The sequence below is a fragment of the Trachemys scripta genome, chromosome 5 (genome assembly GCF_013100865.1).
Source record: "Trachemys scripta elegans isolate TJP31775 chromosome 5, CAS_Tse_1.0, whole genome shotgun sequence".
NCBI classification, from domain to species: domain Eukaryota; kingdom Metazoa; phylum Chordata; order Testudines; family Emydidae; genus Trachemys; species Trachemys scripta.
This window is the reverse complement of record NC_048302.1, coordinates 96784678-96804008: the sequence shown is the minus strand read 5'-3', so window position 1 is coordinate 96804008 and position 19331 is coordinate 96784678. Positions and strand designations below refer to the sequence as shown.

The window sequence follows — 19331 nt, the reverse complement described above, 5'->3', positions numbered from 1 at the left end:
CAAGGGAGTGGTCTGGTATCTGGGACATCCTTACGTTACGTATGAGAAATGAAAGAAGGGTTTACCTGCGTAGGCAGAAGGTTCCAGTTTTGCTTACTGCGAATCTGCTTGTCAACTAGATCACCATCACATATACTGTCTGCTGCTCTGCTCAGTAGCATCAAGTGTTTTTTCATGTTACCTCTGGAAAAAAGTAGTTGTCCATATTACTGCAGGAACCTCCAAATATATTAAAGAGTAAAAACTCTCTCTCTCACACACACACACACATTCTCACTCACACACACACACTCTCACTCACACTCACTCACACTCACTCCCCTTATACCACCCCAGTTTCACTATTTGTGATATGGGACAACTCACCGAGCAGCAACAGGTTTCACATGTACATAATTTTCTTGGACAAAAAGAGGTGCTAGAGAGTAATCATAGAAGAATAGGTCAGATTTGTCTATAAGAGACATGTGAGCAGTTTCCTCTCCAGCAGTAAAAACCTTCCTGACGACATCAAAGGGGCCCTAAAATAAAGGCATTTTAAAAAGCTGATCACACATGTGCTGCATCTTCTACGAATAGTAGATGAGGACAGGAAGTAACTATAGTGACGGCCCATAGCTATATCTGGACTCTAATATAAAACTCTACTATAACTACTTCTATCCAAAGATCTTGAAGTGCTTTACAGACACTAAGATTGAGCTTCAACACCTCTGCGAGTAGGTTGAGGTAAATAATTTTATGACTATTTGTGAGGATGAACGATTGTCAAGGGTAGGAAGGAGTGAGCTCCATAATCTTTAACCTTCGGGGAGCTGCCAAGTTAGTCCTTTAAACAACAACAACAACAAAAACCACGATAAAAAGCTGCATTGCCTGGCCTACTTAATCTAAAATATTTTAATCTTGCACAGGTAAATTAGATCTGCACAGTGAGACAGATCCATAATAGACTTCAAGGAGCATTCTGCTCTCACCTGTTCTGGGAAAAACTCTACTTCAATTTTTTTGTTGGTTTTACTCTTCAGTTATGGTGACAAAACTTTAGCAAATAAGTGGGTCTGGTGCATACTCAAAACACTTTTTAAGTAGCTGACTACCTCTATATTTTGACTACTAGTGTTTTATTTCTTTTGTTGAACTTCTGGTTACTAGGAACAAATCCATTAGCAGCTGATCCAAGATGTACACTCTTCTTACCAATTTGATGTCCTTTTTGGCTTTGCTGGCATCAGCTTTTGCCTCATCATAGGTCAGTGATTTATTTTTTGTACACCACATACTAAGATTATGTAAAACCTGGGAACAAACAAAACAGACAGCTTATGTATAGCTAAGGACATCTGACAGGACAAAGACATAGGAAGAAAATCTGATCTCTATACAAAAGCAGCAATCTAGCGTTCATGTGCTACAAATGCAAGCATGAACTACAGGCTACCAAGATTGGTACAGGTGTATAACTGACCTGCCTAATGTCCTGATTTGCTGCCAGAATTATCTCATTCATAGCTGGAGCGGGTATCTTTAACCCTTCTTTAAATGCAATAGACATCATGGCACCCTGTAATAAGCAAAATATTTGAAAGAGAAAAATATCTTGAGTATTTTTGTACATATAATGTACTTAAAATAGAATAAAAATGATGGACTAAATATGCACATTTACAATGAAGAATGTTACAATGATTTAATTTCAATTTACAAGGTATGATTTTTTTTTTTTTTTTAAACAGTCCTCTTTCAAGTATGCATATCTATTACCCATTGTTACCTTTACTTGGCTCTTTTGAAAAATAAGGCCACTTTCTTAGATGCCTAACTATGCATCCACTTTTGAAAAAGCGAGCAATAGCCAACAAGATCCCCCTCCACCCTGCAACTACTGAAGTTACTCCGTGCAACCTAATTTTTGACCTTAGGTGTTGATGCAGATTTCTATTTCTACCAGTGACTGGAAAATTAAAAAATAGATCCTTGTAGAGAATTGGCTGCATTCAATGCAATGCTACTCAATGAACAACCTCCTAATGTCACTATTCCTACCTTAATCTGTTCTAGCCGAGGTCTCTGAAAGCGAAGATCAAAACAGTAATGTACCAGGGAACGAATCTTGGGATGGTTCCGATCATTACACATACAGATTATAGGAATCTTTGTGGTTTTGATCAGACCAATTAACTCCTGCAATGTAAACACATTTACAGTGTAAATGTTAGAGTCTTCATATATCACACATAGCAAAAACTATTAGAATTTGTTATCTTAAAGCAGCTTATGAGTCAATACTTGGGTCAAATCATCAGTTGGTGTAAATCAGCATAGCTCTATTGACTGTAATGGAGTTACATTATGGATCTGGTCCTTCTTTTCCTAACTCTGTCATTTACCACTCTATTGAAAAAGAAATTTATTTCTGTGTCTCAAACCATGCAGTTCAAGCAGGTTTTTTCAGTACTTTAAATACTCAGCTCTGTGATGAGATTTTTATTATCTAGATTAACCACTTTGCCCATATAAATGTAATACATTTTACTAGTGACAGCAACAAACTGTACATGTTTCACCTGTATTCCTCCTCTGTCTTCATTCCCTGCCATTCCATCCACTTCATCCATGATCAATACATGTTTCATGCTAACTGAATGGGATGTTCCTAAAAAATTAATGAGGACAAGTGAAGTTGCACTGAAATACTTATTTCCCAGGGTTATAGAGGTGCTGCTCTCTATACACAACTCTCTACAGTTAAATCTATATTAATGAAATGTTAATCTCCTGTTCTGCCAGTCGCACATACAGTACACTCAAAATACATGTTCACACTGTAGTGCTGATTGATTCTCTTGTCATATCTACAATCTACAATATCCAGTCCTATGCAGCAGGAGAGCAATTATACAGTTTTTTAGCAGTTTGTGTAACTTCCACAACATACCGTAATTAAAAATATCAACCTAAAGTAATATTTAGGATTCTTCCCGAGCCCATTGCTCTGACTTGCTTTCATATTAATACATGAAACTCCCTCTCTAAAATATGGGGTTGATCCTACCAGCTACTGAGCATACACAGCTCCCAGTGGATGTCATGGAAGAAGGGTAGTTACTTCACTGCAGTAGGAGTTGAGGTGCTCAGCACTGCACATAATTGGGATCTATCTAAAAAAAAAAAAAAAAGGGCAACAAAGGAACATCACACATACCAGAACAGAAGTCTTTCATGCTGGTGTTATTCAGAGATTCGGCAACCACATCCTTCAAACTGTTCTTACTGCGAGTGTCACTAGCATTCAGTTCCACATAGCTGTACCCCAGTTCCTAATCCCAATACGAACCAAGCAGAACAATTAGAATACATCAGAAAAAAAAACCAAAACCACTCATGAGCAAAGATGGGAAGACCATACATTAAAAACTAAAACGATGTACAGCTTTGTATTTCCCCTCCTTTTCTCTTGCATTCTAAATATTTTTTGGATAAATCATCATAAACAGAGACATGCTATATTACCCCACAGCAGAACAAAATTCACTACTGATTCAGTAATTCATTTCTAAAATTCTGTAAGTTTGGAGGTGGGTCTGTCTTCTTCTAATTTTATAAAACTGGGAAGTCACAGATTCAGCCGCAAAAGGGGACTGACATAGCACATCAAGAACTCAGTTTAAATTAATAGAATATACAGTATATGTCTCAACTGAAGCAGAAGTCAGAGTTTTAGTTTGGGATTTTCAAAGGGGCCAAGAGTTCTGGGCCCAACTCCTATTGGCTTTCAATAGGATTTGGGTGCTAAACTCCCTTAGGCCCCTTTGTGAATGAAATCTGGGATTTTCAATTAGTATTTCTGAAAGATTTACAGTAAGAAACATTCAGTGTGAAATCCTCCATTATCTCCCACCACAAAACTAGACAGCTTAGGCTAGAGTTTCTTGAACTTTTCAGCTTATGACCCCTCATTGAAAGCCAAACATTGACCCCATTACATATACTATAAAAAAAGAGTATATTAAAAAAAAATTACATAATAATAGATATAATTATTGATATATTAAATTAAAATATTTATAACTGTGTATAATTTATTAACAATAAGCTTCCATAATTATGTTGATGTAATTGGATTTTTAAATGTAATAAGAATTTATATAATTTCATTATTTCTTTGCTTTACAATTGTAATGAAGTTCTCAACACCTCGCGACTCCTGACGGTCTTTCATGATGTGCCTGGGGGTCATGACTGACCAATTGAGAAACATTGTTATTATTAAGACAAAAATTTTAGAATAATTTTCAAAATTTCAGCAAAAATTCAGTCCCAACTCTTCTCAGCTTCTTTTGTCTTCAACAATTCACTTAGAAAGTTTGGCACTAGGGCAAATGAAAAGTTTTAGGAGGAATACAAAAATATATCCCCCTAAACCTAGTGTCACACAGGATTTTCAAAAGCATGCAGTGATGGCTTCACTCTGCTCCCACTAAACTTCAACTGGTAGATCTGCTATTAGCTTCAATAGGAACAGAGTTAAGCCAATGCTGAGCACTTCAAAAAATCCCATCCTCAACTGCTCATCATACTGGAACTTGCGTTCCTTTTCATAAATAGACATGGGTGCACAATCACATCACTATCATCTATGTACTTACACCATACTCATTACATGAGTATCCTAGCAGCTATATTATCACGTAAGACCCTGACATTACAATCAGTTCTGCATGGGTGGATCTTCATGGGGATTCTATATAGGTGGACCCCTACACCCATGCAGAGTCACAGTGGGGGCCCATCTTAATGTATCCAATTGTAGGTGCAAGTATTGGATATAGACCTTGATCTTGCATCCCAAAAACATTTGTGAACAAGCACTCACCTCACAAACTAAAGCAGCTGTAGTCGTTTTACCAACTCCTGGTGGACCTGACAGCAAAGCTGCTTTAAAATTAGTACCATCTTCTTTGCCTCCCGATTTACTAGGTTTTGCTAGAAAAATAAAAGCAACTTTTATCTAGATATAATACAGGGATGGTAGATAGTTACGTATTTTAAAAAGATACCTTAAAAATACCAGACCTTAAAACAAGCAAGCTCAATCGTTGGATATCAAAACAATGGAATATAAATCTATAGAATAGTCATAGCATGAAAATTTGGAGAACTGTAATTCAAATAATCTTAGTTTAACAGAATATGCGATTGCACTCTTTGCTTTTAATGTTTTCAATAATTAAAGGTACCTGTGGCACTAAAATGTTTTAACACTTTTAATTGCTGTGAAACATTAATATTGGATATATTTAAAAAAAACTGTGTTGCAGTGAAATTACATTCAAACTTACTGCGCCCTTTTCATTTTCTCTTACATATCCTCATGAAAGGGCATAAAAAATTAGTCCAGAATACCACACACTAAGTACCAATAGATTGCACTGACCAGCTTGCAGAGTCCTTTCTTTAAAGTTGCAGATTATCCCTAAAGCAACTTGCTAGTCAGTGCCAGGACCTTGGGAACTCACTTCTTCCCCACGGGCACAACAGCCACCAGAGTATATTAGCCTTCAGGGCATGCTGCAAGGCCCACCTTTTCTCCCTGCTAGTGAGGAAATGGGTGTTGGCCAGAGACAGTCATGTTGGTGGGGGGAAGGGAATTAATGTCTATTATATGTATGTTGGGGTTTGGGCCTCTCTTATAGTTTGTAAATAACCAAACAAATAAAGTACAAAACTGTGCAAACAGTACAGTGTAAATCTGGTGAACTGAAAATGATTGTTTTACAACTTCAAAGGTAAAACAGACAACACTTGCTGAAAATATTGCTTCTATTCTGAGGCCTGGTCTACACTGGGGGAGTGCGGGGGGGATCGATCTAAGATACGCAACTTCAGCTACGAGAATAGCATAGCTGAAGTCGACGTATCTTAGATCGAATTAAAATTACTTTGCATCCTCGCAGTGCTGGATCAACGGCCGCAGCTCCCCCGTCGACTTTGCTTCCGCCTCGCGCGCTGCTGGAGTTCAGCAGTCGACGGGAGAGCGATCAGGGATCAATTTATCGCATCTACACTACATGCGATAAATCGATCCCCGATAGATCGATCGCTATCCGGCGGGTAGTGTAGACATACCCGAGGACTTAAACCTGATTCCAGACTTCTACAGTGGCTTGCACTCTATAAAAGAGTCTACATGAAGCTGAGCAGTGTGAACACCCGAAGTTCTACAAATTGAGAATCCTGAAAACAGCCAGAAAAATAGATATTAATTGCATAGTCACCATGTTTGTCCTCAGAAGTATTCTTGTGCCAGTTTCGGAGCCATCGTAATAACTTATTGGCACAGCTTTGATCCCCTTGCTGTCCAATTACTGTTTTAAGAGATGTGGGCTTATATTTATCAACCCACAGCAACCCCTCTGCTCTGTCTTTGCTTATCTCAGGAACACAACTCTCTTCAGGTTTTGCGGCATGCTTCTTCTCCATAGCTTGCTGCTTGAACTTCAGACCTTTCTGAGCTTCAGTAGTTTCTTTTTTTATAGATCTGAAGGTGCCTCCTTTTTCAAGAGTGGAGTTGCTTTTTTTAGGGTCAGTTTCTTTCTTAGCTGGGCTAATTTTTCTTTTTTCAGGCTCTGTTTTCTGTGGGGTCTTGTCCCATTTTGACTTTGCTTTCTTTGCCTTAAGAGTGAAAGAGTCAGAAGAATGAAAGTGTAAAGGGAAAATAAAACTATACAAGAACAGGTCAGTAGCACACCCAGCTAAAGAGCCTTCGGAAGGGTCACAACTTATATAACTAAAGCTAATTAGAATTTTTCCCACCCCCTTTTAAAATAGTCAGCAAAAAAATTAAAACTTTCATTTGGAAAGAACACTGCAGTGCCTCATGGGACTAGTAGTCAGGCCAGGGAGTCCCCTGCACGGAGTGGGCCATGAGGCACCTGAAACTGTAACTCTGATTATTCACCATGGTCTCCCTTATTGCTGAGTCATTATGGTGTATCAGGGAGTCCCTACTCATGGCACTTTGTGGGAGATGTAGTTTGAGGCTGGGGAATGCAGCCCATGGAAGAGAAAAGGGCAGCAAACTACAACTCCTATGAGGCACTATGGTGGCATTTCAAAATTTAAATTGGTTTTTGAACAAAAAGTCAAAATTGCCTGTGGAAAACAGATACTTTCCTTGAAAAATTTAGCTGAGTCAAAAGCCCAAATTTCCATCAAAAAACATTTTGGAGCTCTGTGACACCTCCAAAGAAACACACAGTTCCAAACTTAGTTAAGTATGAGGATGGCAAGCCCATGAGTGGATTACAACAGGAACACAAAATGTCTCAGCTTTAGACTGATATAAAATTTAAAAAAATCATTACATTTCAGCTGCTAGTCACATGAGAAATAGCAAGACTGTGTCTACACTGAGTTTGGAAACCATGGTAGTACCTCTAGAAAACTTAATACTGTTTGCCTGGTCATTGTAGACTGAGCTTAACCACACCGTAAAATAAATTTTATAGCATTCATCAACATTGGTTTATTTAGATTAAGATTACTTAATGTTTGCACAGAGGAGTGACAATGTTAAAGCACAAATAAATGCTAAATTTATCATTGCAATTTGCACTTAATTACCCTAAATTTGCAATAGGGTCTCAGATTTGAATTATGGCCTTGATTTCGTACAGTATCGATCATCTTCAATTAGACAGCAACAAATGTAAAATAATTGTATAGATTTGCTAGAGCTATTACATTTTAAAGGATAAACAATTAGAAAAATTTATTAAATTTATTTGATTTCCCCTGAATATACTCATTCCTCAGATAGGCAGCTGCACTAGAGGGAGTGTGAGAGTGTATTAAATAGGTTAAAAAAAATAAATCTGAGAACCAAAGCAAAAGTGAATAAAAGGAAGTCTTCTTTTTCACAATACATAACTCCCAAAGAGAAGTCAGAGTGATGGAAGCGTGTCTGACTACATAAAGCCAGTCTGAAACTGCCGACAGATGGACGGGCAGACAAAAACGCACACACCATACTAGCTGACAGTGCTTTAAGAAATAAATTAAGTTTATTTCGTACAAACCTCTGCTTCAGCTGCTAATTCATATTTGGACTTTTTGCCTGGCATAGTTCGAATCAGATCAAATAGGCCATCCTCATGAATAATTTTTGTCCCTAATGTTGATGCCTAGACCAGAAAGAATAATTAAGATTAGCTCAATTGCACTTAAACTGCTTTACAGAAGTGAATTATGTATGTAATTCTTAAGTTTGGAAACACAAGCAATGTTAAAAAGCTGTATAATAAGTGTCTATTCACATTACAGTTACAATTTTAAAAACAAAATTAATACCAAACATATAGCCTATAATTGACACAAATAAGACAGGAGGGGGAGAGTTTAGGGTATGTGTGGTTGTTTCTAGCAGTAATATAAAAACAAAAACATTGTATATTACAATAAGATATTTAAATGATTTATAGTCAGATTATAGAATGGTGACATTTGAAAAAAAAATTACTTGAAACTAATTTACATACCTGGAAGGTTTTTTTAATTTTAAATTTTCCTAGAAATTAACTTTTGAATATCCATTCCAAGTAGCAATAAGACACTTCAGAGAACAATCTGATGGGGCTGATTAATTTACACCTTCAGATTCATTTCTCATCCGACCACACACCTTCGGTACACATTAATCAGAACTATCCTAGACTCATGTCTTATTGCTCATTGAATGTTTTTAGTACTGATTGTAAAGATATTTAATCATGTCTGAATCCTTTAATATTAATGCTGTGTTGTATGTACATTTGTTTTATGTAATGTAACAGAAGCACCACTGTAATTTAGCACTGCTGTCGACTTTGGGCCTAATTCTGGTCTCACATATAGAAGAGAGTGCTCTACATCAGATATACTGTCTGTACATAATGCGGGTATGGCTGAGCCCTCAAAACTACTGTACAAATTGATGCTACTGGTAGAAAAATAAGGAAGTCAGTGTTATCTTTAAGTCATAACTAAGGAATTATCTGAAATTAGTAGTACAAAGAAAATCTATTAATAAACACCATTTTCTCTTTTAGAAAAATTACTTAATATTTCATTCCCCCCCCCCCTTAGAATATGCATTTTTGGGAGAATTGTCTGGTTTTGGAAGGGAGATGTAACGATAGTAAATTTACATATGGGTACAATGTTTTGGAAGGGAGAGGAGTTATTTAAAGTTAAGCATCAATGTTGACACAAGAACAGCTGGATATAAGCTCGCCATCAACAAGTTTAGGCTTGAAATTAGACAAAGGTTTCTAACCATCAGAGGAGTGAAGTTCTGAAACTACCTTCCAAGAGGCAAAAACCTAACAGGCCTCAAGACTGAACTTGATAAGTTTATGGAGGAGATGGTATGATGAGACCGCCTACAATGGCATATAGCTGATCTGCAACTGCTAGGAGCAAATATCCCCAATGGCCAATGATGGGACACTAGATGGGAAGGGCTCTAAGTTACTACAGAGAATTCTTTCCCAGGTGGTGTCTGGCTGTTGGGTATTGCCAAGATGCTCAGGGTCCAACTGATCACCATATTTGAGGTTGAGAAGAAATTTTCCCCCGGGTCAGATTGACAGAGACCCGCGGGTTTTCATCTTCCTCTGGGGCATGAGGCACAGGTCACTTGCAGGTTTAAGCTATTGTAAATGATGAATTCTTTGTAACTTGAAGTCTTTAGATCATGATTTGAGGACTTCAGTAACTCAGCTAGAAGTTATATGTTTATTAAAAGGAGTTGATGGACGAGGTTCTGTGGCCTGCAATGTGCAGGAGGTCAGACTAGATGATCCTGATGGTCCCTTCTGACTTTAAAGTCTATGAGTGAATTAATGTGTGTATTTCATTCTTGGATCATGCATAGCAGCACTTACCTTCTCACATTTAGACTGGCCACAGTCACGTCCCATAATGAGATAGTTTGTCTTCTTGCTCACATTACCAGTCACTTTTCCTCCATAACGCTCAATTAAAGACTTGGCCTCATCTCGTTCAATAGACTCCAGGACTCCTGTAATTACGAACGTCAGACCCTCCAAGCAGTTTTCACCTCCCTAAGAATCAAATGTTACAGTAAGCAGTATCACTTGATGCACTTACAACAAAATGTCTCCCCATTACAAAAATGATTTCTTCAATACCTTGGTTTGTCAAATACTGTTTTGTTAGCTGAGACTGTAAGCAGCCATAAACAATCAAATGGATAGTCAGAGTCAGAACTGCTTGGCACTTTTAGCTAAAATTGAGTGGGTAAATTCTATTGCTATAGGCATCAACATCCTGTGCCTCAAGCACTGCGAACCACTGGCAGTCATTTTCTTCGAACAGCAGGGCAATCGTTTTCCACTATAAACATCAAAAATCAATATATAAATCAAATATTATACGAAGGGTTTCTAGTCTCTGACATTAAGGTTTCTTAATTTGTGCAGTTTATTTTTACATAAAAAAGGTATTGCGTTTATTTTGTAGGGACTTTAAAAAAAAATTAAAAAATCAGTCTGTTTTTCTTGGATCAAAACAATTGGCTCGCTCCAAAATCCTGCAGTCCTGGAAATGAGCTCAGCATGAGAAAATTGTAGAACCCAACAAGCCATTTTCACAAGTATTTTTCAACACCACAAAAATTGCAGTTTTTTAGATTAGAAGTGCATATTTTATAGATTAGAAATCTATTCTCAAAATATTTCTTAATTAGGTCTTGTCTAGGTAATTTATATCTGGAGGCCCTTGATATACATCAATATTACACACACAAAATGCTGTAATTCTTCTACTGCCAAACTGGGACTTACTTGTGGTATCTCTTTGGAACCTAGTGCTTTTGGACCCTCTCGATTAAGGAAGCTTCGATATGCCTGGTAGTTGACTCGTTTCTTTTCAGAGTCCTCAGGACTGATAGACTTTGAAAGAAGAAATTTACTATAAGCAAGGAAACAATCAAACTCAGGCTCTACTTTCTTTAAAGTTTCCAAATAGCTTTTTGCACTTTAAAGGAGAAGCAAACCCTAGCGCTTATTTTTAAATGCTGACATGTAACTAGCAGCAACACTGCTCTTTACAAAAGGAAAATAACTCTACAGTACTGCAGCACACCTCTTTAAATGTGTGAAAAGTAATTCACTGTTTACGTTAGGGCTTGTCCAGACATGGAGTTATTAGGGAATAACTATCCACTTAAAACTCATACCCTATCTTAATCCAGAATAATTTTCATGTGTAGACATGCCCTAAATTGATACACATGACCAACAAATTTTGCTATGCTTCAGATGCGTCACCCTTTTATTCATAAAAAAAATAAGAAGTTAAAAAAGGCCTATTAGAGAATCCAGGCCTTTCTCCTCATAAATGCAATATTGTCTATTTCTCTGCAGAAACACAGGGGATGATTTTGGTTAAGCGTGTAAAACTTTAGAGAGAGTATTTGCCATTTTCAGCTGCTAGGGGTAGGGAGGTGGGAAATGCTCTTCAGAATAATTTCTCAAATCAACATTTAACTATTGGTAATTTAAGATTAGCAGATGCTTCTGACATTTCAGTGTCTAGGATTAAAAACAAGAAAGGTGGGAATTGTTGAAAAGCTGACTATGCTGTGCTTAAGTCTGCATTTCTTATATATTTATTAACATGTAATCTAAATGAACTTCTTCCTGTGTCATCTAGTGCATCCTGTCATCGAGAATGCAGCAAGAACAATCTTCATATCTGTATCATGTATAGCACATCATAAATAATAAAGTCTAGGTGTCTAGGAGATAAAGAAATTAACATTAGTTGTTTTCTGTTAACAATATATTTCCATACAAAAGATTCAAAAGCCATCCACTTCTGGGATCTCTTTGGGAACAAAGAAGAAAGCCCTCACACACTACCAACTCCCCCTTGCCCCCAATTTTCGCACTATGTACCTATTCAGATAATTGCTTTCTTCCCACAGAACTTTTTAATGTGATCTTTCTGTGTATGTATGCCCTTTAAGAAGTGCTTGTTAATTAGATCTGTTAATTCCTAGCCTCATTTTATCACTATTCCTCCAGCTAATTTTCTTGCCTTTGACATGCTTATTAAAACCTCACTAGAAATTTGACTTCCTGAAATTAGAAGTTCTCCAAGAGATTCAAAGGCAAACATATTGCCCAGCAACAATAGTTAGATGAGGAGGACGGTAAAAAGAAAAAACAAACCCTTCATATCCTTGTGTCAGCACCAAGCCCTAATGAACTCCTCATGAAAGGTCCCTACCTCAGGCTTTTGGGGAGAAACTTTCTGTTTCTTTGGTGTTCTTGTCTCTTGCTTTCCTGAAATGATTTTTTCTTTTGTCACTGCACTGAGTGTCTCTCTCTCCTTTTTACTGCTGTCTTCTTTTTGTTTCAGAGCCACCAGCTTAGAGCTAGGTTTCAAAGGCAAAGTCTTATTCTCTGACTCCACGGCTTTACCAACAGACGTTTCTGGATGCTGACAAGATGGTCTTGTACTTTCAGATTTAGTTTGTTCCTTCGCACTACAATTTCTTGTGTCATCTGTTGAGTTTGACGTTTTCCCCGGAAAAAGAGAGGGGAAAAAAATGTGTGTTAACAGGAGAACCTCTTCATATTATAGATTAGTGAGTGCTAAGGTTTTCTGTATGCTAGCGTTACCTTTTTGAGACTGTTTATGTTTTTCTGCTGTGTTTGAACTGGTCTTGGTAGTCAAAATGGTTAGCTTCTCTTCTGGATCTTTTCGAGCCTAAACAAACATGAACAAAATACCAGAGTAAGAAATTTACATACTCTAACCAGTAGTTAAATGAGACTTCTGCAGGTTCAAAACATCTCTCTCAATTTCTGAAAGCTGTGTTTGGGGTCTGAATGGCACTGCTTAAAAGGTTAACCCCGCCACTGGTTAGAACAGGATTTATTACATACGCTTTCAGAAAGGATATCTAAGCAGATGAGCTTTTTAGGGTCAAATTCTGCCCTCATGCATGCACCCAACTCCCCCTTATGCCAATAGGGGACATATACCGAGAACCTATGATGGCAAAATTTGGCCCTCGTCAGTTCATTTGGGAAGCTTAGGAAAAATAGGACGTTGTGCTTTCATTTATTAACTTAAAAGATGATTACTGCTAACTAGTTTAAAGGCAATAATCCCATGTACTCTAAAGCATGGGTAGGTGTCCTCTTTCTGATTTACATCTGGCCTATTTTCAGTTTGAATGTGTAATTTGTTTCAAAATAAATAAGATTTGCAGATTTTATAATCCTATTTTTGTGTATGTTTTAACACTGGTGGACAATGCCAGATATTCTTTTACCAGGTATACTAAAGCAGAGGGCCCTCACCTTTAGGGGTGAGAGACAATTTCATTTTCTATGTCCAATTAATCCTTGGCTTCTCTGTTGAGATTGCCAACACTCATGCTAGTCAGTAACAAATAAGGTGGTGGTTTTGTGATGTGGACCCTCACTTTAGATCAGCAATTCAATTTCACCTCAAGTACTAAAACGCCAAACTGCCTTCCAATCTGGGCTGAATTTAAAGTGGGGACCTACATGTGACAGGAAACTGGTAATAAGATACACAGAACCTAAACCATTCAGTCCTCTGTTGTAAGATTCCATTTCTATATTGATAAGATTTTGTTACATTATTGCCTATAGACCACGTTATTCAAAGCATCAATATAACTTCAGATTAAATTAAAAAAAAAATTCCACATGAACCACTTCCGTCTTCATTATTTTAATCTTAAATTTTAACTTTCTCCTGCATCACATTTTAGTGTGAATCTCAATCAACTACAAAACTGCAACTTCACAAAATCAGTTTCAAAACTAAGGCCAGGTCTACGTCACTTGGGGCTGTGAAAAATCCACAGCCCTGAGCAAAGTAGTTGAGCTGATCTAACCCCCTGTAGACAGCACTAGGTCAACGGAAGAATTCCTTCTTTGACCTAGCTACTGCCCCAAGGAGAGACAAATTTACCATAATGACGAGAGAATTGCTCCTGTCACTGTAGTGAGGGTCTGCACTGAAATGCTACAGCAGCGCAGATGTAGCTATGCCATTGCAGTGGTTTAAGTGTAGACACAGCCTAAGTTTTGATATCCTCTTAACAGTAAAACTATCCCAAAGGGATCCTCCACAACTACAAATATAAAAGAAGACAACTCAATGATGAGTTACACTGGATAAATTTCTAATCCTGAAGAGATACAGAGGGCAATAATGAAATGCTAGTTGTCCAATTTTCTTTTCCAGTAAAGCACTATTTATTAAAATCATATTTTGTCAGACAATACAAGTGAGATCATATGATTATCACCTGATTTACTCTTTAATCTTGGGATAAATCTCAGCGTTAGCATGCTAGACAGCAATGTGAAAAGCTACAATTGTGACATAAGTCAACAACTCTATCAGTGAAGGGGCTAGTACGGAGACTTGTTCTGATGCACTCTCTAGCCGCCAACAGAGGACAGTAACAGTTTCAAAGGAAGCAGACAACCCACTCAACCACAAGAATAAAAAGCAACACATCTGCTGATACTAAGAGAGGACGGTGCTTATTGAGCGGGAGAAGAACAAGCCAAGAGAAAGGAAAAATGGGCATGACCTTTTCAATCCCACAACCTAATGTTTCTTTCAAGAATGCCTCCCCATGGATCTCCGTAAAATACATACATGGTCAAAAGATGTAGTGGGTTTTTTTTAAAACAAAAAAATACAATGCAATCCAGAGTCACCAACATTTTAGTTTTAAAAATATTATTTTCATTTTTAAAACAAAGCTTATAAAATAATTAACCTTTTTTTTCTTTGGTGTTTCATCCAACAGGGCCAGAGTTCTGGCAAATTCTTCATCCTCATGCAGCTGTCTCTCTAGCTGTGAAGAAAAAAAGAATATCCAGGTTTTGTCAACAGAATTAAACTAAAGATGGGTTGTATAAAATGCCACTGCCTGTTGTTCAAGATCAAAAGTTCACTGACCACATGGACCATGACAATATGCAGTTTTAATCAAATACCCCACCAAGAGGGAATCCTGCTGCATTGGATTTCCACAAAATGCTACAAAATTACTTGTTTTCCCCAAGTGCAGCGACAGTATTCAACTCAGTGAAAGGATATTTGTAATGCAACAAACCCCACTATACAAAGAGACGAGCTACCTAGATATAGAGGAATAGAATTGTCCAATCCCATTAACAACAAAACTTGCTGTCTCTTCGAATACTTTTATTATGGAACAACCTTGTTAATGCATTACACAACTAAAATCTGAAAGGAAGTCAGGATCTCACTACTCACAACCTGTTACTGGGGAGCTCCCTGCTGATTTCAGAGATCCTCTTTCAGAATTGGTGTCAGAAACAAAGCCTGTTCTGTATTAGCACATCCCCACAATGAAATGGTCATTTTAACGCCAGTTTTCTTATTTCAAGAGAGCAGATTTTTACAAATATAGCCCGACCCTTGCCTGGCTCTTGCTTTCAATGCATTTTAGCAACTGTCTGACATATTAGACAGATGCAAGTCCAGCTGAAAAATATAAATAGCAATTTCAACAAAATGGATTTCCTCCAGTAAAAAAAAAAAAAAAAAGTCCAGGTCCACACATTTCCTCAGATTCCATTTGCAATTACTTATTATCTTGTGCCAAATCAAAACAAAACCTAGTTAGGAACAAATGAAGGAAAACCTAATGCAACATCTACAACAGTGACAGGCATCCTCGTTACCATATTCTCATTTAATATTGTGCCTTAGGGCAAAAATTTGTTCTTCCTGACTAAGGTGTTTATTGATAATGGCTGTATTCCACATTACAAATCAAATCCTTTTACAACAGCAAGTAAACTGTCCTAATGCAAGATCAAACATGCCCTTCCTGCCTGATTCAAATAGATGACTTCATAAGTCCAAGTATACCACAGGGACTATTTTCTACGTAACCATAACACCGGTAGTACTCTGAAGCTGATGAATGGCATCTATCTTCCCTGCTTCCAGCAGAAAGAAGAAAAAAAAAAAAAAAGACAGATAACAGTATCATCAATGTAAATAAGACATTTAAGGCAAAGATACACAAATTGTATCAGCTGAGCATCTCTGTCTTGTGTAAGGGAGTGGTGGTGCTAGAAGTATTAGGAATTTAAAGAAAATGTGCATGGTTTTTCCTAAAACAGACTATTTATTTCATATCAAAAGTTAACCCTATTAGAATATTAGTTTCTGGCAAGGCCAAAGAGGATATATTCTTTTTAAATGTATCTAAATTATAAACATTTACTTCACATGATGCTTATGCATTACACATTTCCAGCCAATCTTCCCTTCAAAGAAGAAAACACACACACATTTTGACAGGTATGCGTTCCTGCAATATAAACAGATTCATCTGGCGTTTATAAAGTTAAATACAGTACCCAGGTGTAATAATGCTATAGATTTCCAGGAGCGCATGGAGATCAAGAGATCAAATGAAATGGTCATGGATGGCAGTGATCTCTTTTGAGATGGAGTATGCATTAGAGAGAGAGAGAGATATAAGGGAGTGGGAATGAAGATCAGATTTGAAAGGGAGGGGTGAATAGCAACAGATAAAGGGTGTGGGGGAGGGATGTAGGGAGGCAGAGATTAGGGTAGATATGGCTACATTCACAATACTAAAATAATATGCACAAAATAACCTCGCATATATGAATTTTATTATTGAAATATATTTTTTAAGACGACATAAAATCGGTTTTCCCTTTCCAAGCCACTACAGCAGCAAATTCACGGAATTGCTCAACACAAAACACAACCCAGCTATTTTGTTGTCAAGCAAAGGCTTTTAAAGAGGATTCATCAATCTGGGGGGCAGAGAGCCAGGACAATGTATTTACAAAGTTTACCTCTGAATCTTCCTCTAACTGCAGTTGCTTAGCAATGGTCTCATCTTCTAGCAATGAATCTCTGCTTTGTGAAGGCTGCATTTCAAAGAAAGGAAAACAAAAATCAATAGTTCAAGTTGTTGCCATGATCTATAAAGGTACCATGAGATACAGTTGTATTAATCATGAAGAGTATATTTCTCTAGAATAGTCTTGTTACATACCAAGACGACAGTGGCTAAAAGGACTGGGAATGAGCATTTTACTCATACTTCACTAATCTGAATCCATCCCAGGTTAACAGCTACCATTCAGAATACCAAATGAAATTAAGTGGCCTCACTTATTTCCAAGCTGATATCAGTTCACATCACCTGGCTTTAATAGGCATCCTTGTTCTCAGGTTCAGAAGAGAAGTCATTGATTAGGTTGTATGTGGAATATGAAGTACCCCCTCCCCCCTTTCCCTCTGGCTCAAACATAATGGCAGGGCAATGCAGGGAAGTCCGTGCTGCTGCCTATGCACCCTGTATACATTCTGTTGATAAACAGAATTTTACACGCCATTTCTCTCAGGCTGGCACCTTTCACAAGCATTGCAAATTTTCAATTTTAAGTCAAACAATTTTTTGGAAATTCAAGCTGATAAAATTCTCTAATGTTCTTGGCTTTTTATCGAGCATTTCAGACAGTTTACTGATAGTACAATAAACCTTTCCACATAGGACTGGAATTGCGAGAAATCTCTTATTAGTAGGGCTGTCAAGCGATAACAAAAATTAATCGCGATTAATCGCATTGTTAAACAATAATGGAATACCATTTATTTAAATATTTTTGATTGTTTCTACATTTTCAAATATATTGATTTCAATTACAACACAGAATACAAAGTGTATAGTGCTCACTTCATATTTATTTTTTATTACAAATATTTGCACTGTAAAAAAACCAAAAGATAGTATTTTTCAATTCACCTCATACAAGTACTGTAGTGCAATCTCTTTATCATGGAAGTTGAACTTACAAATGTAGAATTATGACCAAAAAAATAACTGCATCAAAAAATAAAAATGTAAAACTTCAGAGCCTACAAGTCCACTCAGTCCTACTTCACCCAATCATTCAGACAAACAAACATGGTTACAATTTGCAGGAGATAATGCTGCCCACTTCTTATTTACAATGTCACCTGAAAGTGAGAACAGGCATTTGCATGGCACTGTTGTAGCCGGCATCGCAAGATATTTACGTGCCAGATGCACTAAAGATTCATATGTCCCCTCATCTTCAACCACCATTCCATAGGACATGCATCCATGCTGATGATGGGTTCTGCTCGATAACGATCCAAAGCAAAGCGGACCGATGCATGTTCATTTTCATCATCTGAGTCAGATGCCACCAGCAGAAGGCTGATTTTCTTTTTTTGGTGGTTCGGGTTCTGTAGTTTCCGCATCTGAGTGTTGCTCTTTTAAGATTTCTGAAAGCACGCTCCACACCTCGACCCTCTCAGATTTTGGAAGGCACTTCTGATTCTTAAACCTTGGGTCGAGTGCTGTAGCTATTTTTAGAAATCTCACATTAGTATCTTCTTTGCATTTTGTCAACTCTGCTGTGAAAGATGTTCTTAAAACAAAAGATGTGCTGGGTCATCATCCAAGACTGCTAGAACATGAAATATATGGCAGAATTGGAGGTAAAACAGAGCCAAAGACATACAGTCCTCCCCCAAGGAGTTCAATCACAAATTTAATTAATGCATTATTTTTTAATGAGCATCATCAGCATGGAAGCATATCCTCTGGAATGGTGGCCAAAGCATGAAGGGGCATACGAATGTTTAGCATATCTGGCACATAAATACCTTGCAATGCCGGCTACAAAAGTGCCATGCGAATGCCTGTTCTCACTTTCAGGTGACGTAAATAAGAAGCAGGCAGCAGCATCTCCTATAAATGTAAACAAACTTGTTTCTCTTAGCGATTGACTGAAGAAGTAGAACTGAGTGGACTTGTAGGCTCAGAAGTTTTACATTTTATTTTGTTTTTTAGAGCAGTTATGTAACAAACAAAAGCTACATTTGTAAGTTGCACTTTCATGATAAAGAGATTGCACTACACTACTTGTATGAGATGAACCGAAAAATATTTGCACTGTAAAAATGATAAAAGAAAGTATTTGTAATAAAATAATAATATAATGAGCACTGTACACTTTGTATTCTGTGGTGTAATAGAAATCAATATATTTGAAAATGTAGAAAAACATCCAAAAATATTTAATAAATTTCAATTGGTATTCTATTGTTTAACAGTGCAACTAATCGCGATGAATTTTTAAAATCGCAATTAATTTAATTGAGTTAATCGCGTGAGTTAACTGCGATTAATTAACTGATAGTTATCTAACGTT

General features: G+C 37.2%; 2 protein-coding genes across 4 annotated transcripts in view; one reads left to right on the top strand and one right to left on the bottom strand.

Moving 5' to 3' along the window:
• The window catches only part of WDR19 (WD repeat domain 19), a 126322-nt gene extending 110671 nt beyond the window's left edge, over nt 1-15651 (top strand). Inside the window, exons 38-39 of one of the 3 annotated variants that reach the window (XR_004645816.1) lie at nt 12430-12658; nt 14876-15651. The gene's annotated coding sequence lies outside the window, so the exon portion shown is untranslated. Of the gene's footprint in view, nt 1-1155; nt 1259-12429; nt 12659-14875 lie in introns of those variants that run through there. The other 2 variants (XM_034771250.1, XM_034771252.1) reach the window with 2 other exon arrangements.
• RFC1 (replication factor C subunit 1) overlaps nt 1-19331 on the bottom strand; it is a 78722-nt gene that overhangs the window by 6679 nt on the left and 52712 nt on the right. The window contains exons 6-21 of the mRNA XM_034771257.1: nt 16938-17012; nt 14846-14923; nt 12693-12780; nt 12298-12575; nt 10848-10955; nt 9927-10106; nt 8082-8186; nt 6279-6675; nt 4877-4986; nt 3206-3320; nt 2568-2656; nt 2047-2184; nt 1469-1564; nt 1201-1299; nt 367-521; nt 66-183 (exon numbers count right to left, since the gene is read on the bottom strand). Of these exons, the coding sequence (XP_034627148.1) occupies nt 66-183; nt 367-521; nt 1201-1299; nt 1469-1564; nt 2047-2184; nt 2568-2656; nt 3206-3320; nt 4877-4986; nt 6279-6675; nt 8082-8186; nt 9927-10106; nt 10848-10955; nt 12298-12575; nt 12693-12780; nt 14846-14923; nt 16938-17012 (2229 nt within the window). The remainder of the gene's footprint in view (nt 1-65; nt 184-366; nt 522-1200; nt 1300-1468; nt 1565-2046; nt 2185-2567; nt 2657-3205; nt 3321-4876; nt 4987-6278; nt 6676-8081; nt 8187-9926; nt 10107-10847; nt 10956-12297; nt 12576-12692; nt 12781-14845; nt 14924-16937; nt 17013-19331) is intronic.